This window comes from Nerophis lumbriciformis, linkage group LG29, assembly GCF_033978685.3.
Source record: "Nerophis lumbriciformis linkage group LG29, RoL_Nlum_v2.1, whole genome shotgun sequence".
In the NCBI taxonomy this organism is placed as follows: Eukaryota; Metazoa; Chordata; class Actinopteri; order Syngnathiformes; family Syngnathidae; genus Nerophis; species Nerophis lumbriciformis.
The window spans coordinates 30,249,127-30,257,683 of NC_084576.2; the positions used below are offsets into that span (position 1 = coordinate 30,249,127).

An 8,557-nucleotide genomic window follows, 5' to 3' on the forward strand; every position below is an offset into this window, starting at 1 on the left:
AGGCTATCATGAACTCAAACAGTAAAATGATTTAACAACGAGTATGTGCTTTGACTGCCATCTGCATTTAAGTCTGTGTGCTATAAAACAAGTAAAACATAAATACAGTATCCCAAAATAAAGGCAATGTTTTTTGGGGGCCACAAATTCAGTCAAATCTTTGTTGTTTTGGTGTGTGAGGAGAAGTCGCATGGTGTGTTGTGATGATGCAATACCATGTTGACCCTTGCAGTGGACGACGTCATGGACGAGGAGGAGACCAACATGAGGAACGGCGGAGAGAGAGGTGAGATGTCAACTTCCACAAATACTGTTTCATTGTTGAATAAAGCAAAGAGCTGAGTTGTGGTTGCCATGACAACACGCCTTCAGATCCCACCTTGCAAAATGGTACCAAACATCAGCCCCTGCTTTCTTTTCCGTCCTTTTCGCGAGACTTTTCCCCAAAATGGTTAATCGCTACATCTGTAAGTGCAAGTTAAAACTCTACTATGCAAAAGCCAAAGTCATTTATCAACAACACCCGGAGACGGGATTTCACCATTTACGGTCCGTAATATCATCAAAAGGTTCAGAGAATCTGGAGAAATCACTGCACGTAAGCCATGATATTACGCACCTTGGATCCCTCAGGCGGTACTGCATCAAAAAGCGACATCGGTGTGTAAAGGATATCACCACATGGGCTCGGGAACACTTCAGAAAAACCACTGTCAGTAACAACAGTCGGTCGCTACATCTGTAAGTGCACGTTAAAACTCTACTATGCAAAGCCACAGTCATTTATCAACAACACCCGTTATATTACGGACCTTGGATCCCTCAGGCGGCACTGCGTCAAAAAGCGGCATCGGTGTGTAAAGGATATCACCACACGGGCTCGGGAACGCTTCAGAAAAACCACTGTCAGTAACAACAGTCGGTCGCTACATCTGTAAGTGCAAGTTAAAACTCTACTGTGCAAAGCCACAGTCATTTATCAACAACACCCGTGATATTACGGACATTGGATCCCTCAGGCGGCACTGCGTCAAAAAGCGGCATCGGTGTGTAAAGGATATCACCACATGGGCTCGGGAACGCTTCAGAAAAACCACTGTCAGTAACTACAGTCGGTCGCTACATCTGTAAGTGCAAGTTAAAATTCTACTCTGCCAAGCCAAAGTCATTTATCAACAACACCCGTGATATTACGGACCTTGGATCCCTCAGGCGGTACTGCGTCAAAAAGCGGTATTGGTGTGTAAAGGATATCACCACATGAGCTCGGGAACGCTTCAGAAAAACCACTGTCAGTAACTACAGTCGGTCGCTACATCTGTAAGTGCACGTTAAAACTCTACTATGCAAAGCCACAGCCATTCATCAACAACACCCGGGGCCCGAGCTCATCTAAGATGGACTGATGCAAAGTGGAAAAAGTGTTCCGTGGTCTGACGAGTCCACATTTCAACTTGTTTTTTGGAAACTGTCGACGTCGTGTCCTCCTGAGCAAATTGTTTAAGAACAACATTTCTCAACCAGCTATTGCAAGGAATTTAGGGATTTCACCATCTACGCTCCGTAATTTCATCAAAAGGTTCAGAGAATCTGGAGAAATCACTGCACGTAAGCCATGATATTACGCACCTTGGATCCCTCAGGCGGTACTGCATCAAAAAGCCGCATCAGCGTGTAAAGGATATCACCACATGGGCTCGGGAACATTTCAGAAAAACCACTGTCTTGTAACTACAGTCGGTCGCTACATCTGTAAGTGCAAGTTAAAATTCTACTATGCCAAGCCAAAGTCATTTATCAACAACACCCGTGATATTACGGACCTTGGATCCCTCAGGCGGTACTGCGTCAAAAAGCCACATTGGTGTGTAAAGGATATCACCACATGGGCTTAGGAACACTTCAGAATAACCACTGTCAGTAACAACAGTCGGTCGCTACATCTGTAAGTGCACGTTAAAACTCTACTGTGCAAAGCCACAGTCATTTATCAACAACACCCGTGATATTACGGACCTTGGATCCCTCGGGCGGTACTGCGTCAAAAAGCGGCATTGGTGTGTAAAGGATATCACCACATGGGCTCGGGAACGCTTCAGAAAAACCACTGTCAGTAACAACAGTCGGTCGCTACATCTGTAAGTGCACGTTAAAACTCTACTGTGCAAAGCCACAGCCATTTATCAACAACACCCGGGGCCCGAGCTCATCTAAGATGGACTGAAGTGGAAAAAGTGTTCCGTGGTCTGACGAGTCGACATTTCAAATTGTTTTTTGGAAACTGTCGACGTCGTGTCCTCCGGGACTAAAGAGGAAAAGAACCATCCCGACTGTTCTACTGTCAAAGTGTAAAAGCCAGCATGTGTGATGGTATGGGGGTGTATTAGTGGCCAAAGCATGGGTAACTTACACATCTTTGAAGGCACCATTAATGCTGAAAGGTACATACAACTTTTGGAGCAACGTTATCATGGACGCCCCTGCTTATTTCGGTGTCGTCTTGTGTTTGTGCAGGCACCATGCGAGTACACAAGCAGTGAGCGGAGGAGACAAGTCCATCCTTGCAGGTCATCCGACAGGAACGATCCGTAACATCAACAACAACAACAACAACAACAACAACAACAACAACACCCGCACCATTAGCACGTAGAGTTATGCATGCTGTAATCTCAGCTAAATGGTAAACAATGTTGCGGAAAGCAGCAGGCGTAATTAGCCATCGCGGCGCCTCATCGTGTACATAGAACACCGCCGTCACGTGGCCACGCCCACAATGGCGCTTGGCTCCGGTCACAAGATTAGCCCCGCCCCCCCACATCTTTGCATGACGCTCACGTGTGGCCATCACTACTGTACACTTGCTAGGCAGCACTTTATCAACACGTGTTTACAATGTTATACGTAGCATAAGCTACCTTCGCCACATGTATGGACTTTATTTTAGGCGTTTAGAAATGGAGAAAAAAACAAAAAAAATGCTGCTTTTTAATGGTTCTCTCTGCAACGGAACACAGAGAATGACTAGCTTAGCATTAGCGACAAGTACGGCGCCAGGAATGCTGGTCTCAAACAAGCTAGCGTTGCTGCAACGACTCTAAGGCGTTGTCGTGCTAAAGGCTCCGCCCCTCGGGAAAAAAAACCGGTATCACCTAAATGGCTCGAAACGAGGGTCGCTCAGGAAAACACTGCCCCCTAGCTTTTTTGGCAGTGAACTGCAAGCCACACGCTCAGACCTCGCGCGGCGACGACGCTGTAGCATAACTAAGCCTTAGCGCCCGACAAAACTTCATGCTAGGGCGTTAGCATCGCAACAACGCGAGTACGCAGTAGTACCTGTACTACGGCGCGAAATGACTGCCCAAACTCCACAAACGTGTCCAACGATTTGCCAGTAAACAAAATTATTTGCCAGTAAAAAACGATTTTTTTTGCAAGTAAACAAAACTTCATGCTAGGACGTTAGCATCGCAACAACGCGAGTACGCAGTAGTACCTGTACTACGGCGTGGAATGACTGCCCAAACTCCACAAACGTGTCCAACGATTTGCCAGTAAACAAAATTATTTGCAAGTAAAAAAATATTATTTGCAAGTACACAAAATTATTTGCAAGTAATAAACTATTTTTTGCAAATAAAAACAAAATTATTTGCAAGTACACAAAATTATTTGCAAGTAATAAACTATTTTTTGCAAATAAAAACAAAATGATTTGCAAGTAAAAAAATATTTTTTTGCAAGTAAAAACAATTATTTGCAAGTAAACAAAATTATTTGCAAGTAAAAAAACTATTAATTGCAAGTAACCAAAATTATTTGCAAGTAAAAAAACTATTATTTGAAAGTAAACAAAATTATTTGCAAGTAATAAACTATTTTTTGCAAGTAAACAAAATTATTTGCAAGTAAAAAACTATTATTTGCAAGTAAACAAAATTATTTGCAAGTAATAAACTATTTTTTGCAAATAAAAACAATTATTTGCAAGTAAACAAAATTATTTGCAAGTAAAAAAACTATTAATTGCAAGTAACCAAAATTATTTGCAAGTAAAAAAACTATTATTTGAAAGTAAACAAAATTATTTGGAAGTAAACAAACTATTATTTGCAAGTAACCAAAATTATTTGCAAGTAAACTAAATTATTTGCAAGTAACCAAAATTATTTGCAAATAAACAAAATTATTTGCAAGTAAAGAAAATTATTTGCAAGTAAAAAAATATTATTTGCAAGTAAATAAAATTATTTGCAAGTAAACAAAATTATTTGCAAGTAAAAAACAATTTTTTGCAAGTAAACAAAATTATTTGCAAGTCAAAAAAACTATTTTTTGCAAGTAAACAAAATTATTTGCAAGTAAAAAACTAATTTTTGCAAGTAAACAAAATTATTTGCAAGTAAACAACTATTATTTGCAAGTAAACAAAATTATTTGCAAGTAAACAAAATTATTTGCAAGTAAAAAACTATTATTTGCAAGTAAATAAAATAATTTGCAAGTAAACAAAATTATTTGCAAGCAAAAAACTATTTTTTGCAAGTAAACAAAATTATTTGCAAGTAAACAAAATTATTTGCAAGTAACCAAAATTATTTGCAAGTAAAAAACTATTATTTGCAAGTAAATAAAATTATTTGCAAGTAAACAAAATTGTTTGCAAGTAAACAAAATAATTTGCAAGTCAAAAAAACTATTTTTTGCAAGTAAACAAAATTATTTGCAAGTAAAAAACTATTTTTTGCAAGTAACCAAAATTATTTGCAAGTAAACAAAATGATTTGCAAGTAACCAAAATGATTTGCAAGTAAAAAAACTATTATTTGCAAATAAAAACAATTATTTGCAAGTAAACAAAATTATTTGCAAGTAATAAACTATTTTTTGCAAATAAAAACAATTATTTGCAAGTAAACAAAATTATTTGCAAGTAAAAAAAAACTATTAATTGCAAGTAACCAAAATTATTTGCAAGTAAAAAACTATTATTTGCAAGTAAACAAAATTATTTGCAAGTAAACAAAATTATTTGCAAGTAAACAAACTATTATTTGCAAGTAAACAAAATTATTTGCAAGTAAACAAAATTATTTGCAAGTAACCAAAATTATTTGCAAGTAAAAAACTATTTTTTGCAAGTATACAAAATAATTTGCTAGTAAACAAAATTATTTGCAAGTAAAAAACTATTTTTTGCAAGTAAACAAAATTATTTGCAAGTAACCAAAATTATTTGCAAGTAGAAAACTATTATTTGCAAGTAAACAAAATTATTTGCAAGTAACCAAAATTATTTGCAAGTAAAAAACTATTATTTGCAAGTAAATACAATTATTTGCAAGTAAACAAAATTATTTGCAACTCAAAAAAACTATTTTTTCCAAGTAAACAAAATTATTTGCAAGTAAACAAAATTATTTGCAAGTAAAAAACTATTTTTTGCAAGTAAACAAAATTATTTGCAAGTAAACAAAATTATCTGCAAGTAAAAAACTATTTTTTGCAAGTAAACAAAATGATTTGCAAGTAAACAAAATTATTTGCAAGTAAACAAAATTATTTGCAAGTAAAAAACTATTATTTGCAAGTAAACAAAATTATTTGCAAGTAAACAAAATTATTTGCAAGTAAAAAAAACTATTTTTTGCAAGTAAACAAAATTATTTGCAAGTAAACAAAATTATTTGCAAGTAAACAAAATTATTTGCAAGTAATAAACTATTTTTTGCAAATAAAACTAAAATTATTTGCAAGTAAAAAATTACTATTTGCAAGTAAACAAAACTAGTTGCAAGTAACCAAAATTATTTGCAAGTAAACAAAATTATTTGCAAGTAAAAAACTATTATTTGCAAGTAAACAAAATTAGTTGCAAATAACCAAAATTATTTGCAAGTAAAAAACTACTATTTGCAAGTAAACAAAATTATTTGCAAGTAACCAAAATTATTTGCGAGTAAAAAACTATTATTTGCCAGTAAACAAAATTAGTTGCAAGTAACCAAAATGATTTGCAAGTAAATAAACTATTATTTGCAAATAAAAACAAAATTATTTGCAAGTAAACAAAATTATTTGCAAGTAAAAAAAACTATTATTTGCAAGTAACCAAAATTATTTGCAAGTAAAAAACTACTATTTGCAAGTAAACAAAATTAGTTGCAGGTAACCAAAATTATTTGCAAGTAAAAAACTATTATTTGCAAGTAAACAAAATTATTTGCAAGTAAACAAAATTATTTGCAAGTAAAAAACTATTTTTTGCAAGTATACAAAATAATTTGCAAGTAAACAAAATTATTTGCAAGTCAAAAAACTATTTTTTGCAAGTAAACAAAATTATTTGCAAGTCACAAAACTATTTTTTGCAAGTAAACAAAATTATTTGCAAGTAATAAACTATTTTTTGCAAATAAAAACGAAATGATTTACAAGTAAACAAAATTATTTACAAGTCAAAAAACTATTTTTTGCAAGTAAACAAAATTATTTGCAAGTAAAAAAGCTATTTTTTGCAAGTAAACAAAATTATTTGCAAGTAAAAAACTATTATTTGAAAATAAACAAAATTATTTGCAAGTAAACACAATTATTTGCAAGTAAAAAACTATTTTTTGCAAGTAAACAAAATTATTTGCAAGTAAGCAAAATTTTTTGCAAGTAAACAAAATTATTTGGAATTAAAAAACTATTTTTTGCAAGTAAGCAAAATGATTTGCAAGTACAAAACTATTATTTGCAAGTAAACAAAATGATTTGCAAGTAAAAAAAACTATTATTTGCAAGTAAAAAAAAAAAATGAAGTTATCCGTATCGGTCTCGATAGGCAGGAAGTTATCTGTATCGGAATTGTCTTGAAAGAAGAAAAGTGCATGAGCAACACCTATTTGGGAATTCAGGTTTATCTCTAGTTGAGTCAAACGTAAACAAAAACAAGGCCGACAACCACGATAAGCTAGTATTCGTTATATTATTTGAATGATTTATTTTTGATTTTCTTTACAGCCTTGGGTCATTTTTCAAAGTAAAAATGACAATTAATTTTTATTTTTTAGCGTGTCTTTTTAGGCGTGTTTTCGTCAAAAAGTAGGAACTTGAACTGGTGATTCCCACATTCTAAGCATAATTCAACCACAACAACAATCCAGTTGCATCACTTCAGTGTCAAATAAATTCAAATGCTTTTATAACGAAGAAACAAACGAAGGCTTTTAAGTGACCAACAAGCTTTTTAGGTGAAAAGACTGCAATGCAAACTTATGTTTTGGATTCAAACTGTTTTTAAGTTGGATGTTTTATTTTGGTGACGCATGTTGGATATTGTTTGTGTTTGTATCTTTTTTTATTAGCAAAGCAACATGTCCGTCACCGGGGGGCGCTAAAAACAAATACTGACGACAACGGCTGTAAATGCTCCTGTTGATGCAAACGAGGCTGTAGGTTCTATCATAACTATCAACTTTTACCTGTCAAAATAGCAGAAAATAAGCAAAAACCTCTGGTCTTATTACTGCCGTGATTTTATTTTGAAGGCTGTAGGTTCTATCATAAATATCAACTTTTACCTGTAAAAATAGCAGAAAATAAGCAAAAACCTCTGGACTTATTACTGCCGTGCTTTTATTTTGAAGGCTGTAGGTTCTATCATTACTATCAACTTTTACCTGTGAAAATAGCAGAAAATAAGCAAAAACCTCTGGACTTATTACTGCCGTGCTTTTATTTTGAAGGCTGTAGGTTCTATCATAAATATCAACATTCACGTGTAAAAATAGAAGAAAATAAGCAAAAACCTCTGGTCTTATTATTGCGGTGCAACCATGTTATTTTACTGCCATGCTTTTATTTTGAAGGTTGTAGGTTCTATCATAACTATCAACATTTACCTGTAAAAATAGCATAAAATAAGCAAAAACCTCTGGACTTATTACTGCGGTGCTTTTATTTTGAAGGTTGTAGGTTCTATCATAACTATCAACATTTACCTGTCAAAATAGCAGAAAATAAGCAAAAACCTCTGGACTTATTATTGCGGTGCGACCTTGTTATTTTACTGCCGTGCTTTTATTTTGAAGGCTGTAGGTTCCATCATAACTATCAACATTTACCTGTAAAAATAACCGAAAATAAGCAAAAAACTTTGGACTCTGGACTTATTACTGCGGTGCAACCATGTTATTTTACTGCCGTGCTTTTATTTTGAAGGCTGTAGGTTCCATCATAACTATCAACATTTACCTGTAAAAATAGCAGAAAATAAGCAAAAACCACTGGACTCATTAATGCTGTGCAACCATGTTATTTTACTGCCGTGCTTTTATTTTGAAGGCTGTAGGTTCTATCATAACTATCAACATTTACCTGTCAAAATAGCAGAAAATAATCAAAAACCTCTGGACTTATTACTGCGGTGCAACCGTGTTATTTTACTGCCGTGCTTTTATTTTGAAGGCTGTAGGTTCTATCATAATTATCAACATTTACCTGTCAAAATAGCAGAAAATAAGCAAAAAACCTCTGGACTTATTATTGCGGTGCAACCTTGTTATTTTAC

At 34.1% G+C, this 8,557-nt stretch overlaps 1 protein-coding gene across 4 annotated transcripts in view; it reads left to right on the forward strand.

Moving 5' to 3' along the window:
* dtnbb (dystrobrevin, beta b) overlaps positions 1–3,547 on the forward strand; it is a 92,038-nt gene extending 88,491 nt beyond the window's left edge. For all 4 annotated transcript variants that reach the window (XM_061924544.1, XM_061924547.1, XM_061924546.1 and 1 more), the window contains 2 exons: positions 233–286; positions 2,515–3,547. In XM_061924544.1, coding sequence (XP_061780528.1) covers positions 233–286; positions 2,515–2,540 — 80 coding nt within the window. In that variant the 3' untranslated portion in view covers positions 2,541–3,547. The remainder of the gene's footprint in view (positions 1–232; positions 287–2,514) is intronic.
* Positions 3,548–8,557: the final 5,010 nt, after the last annotated feature.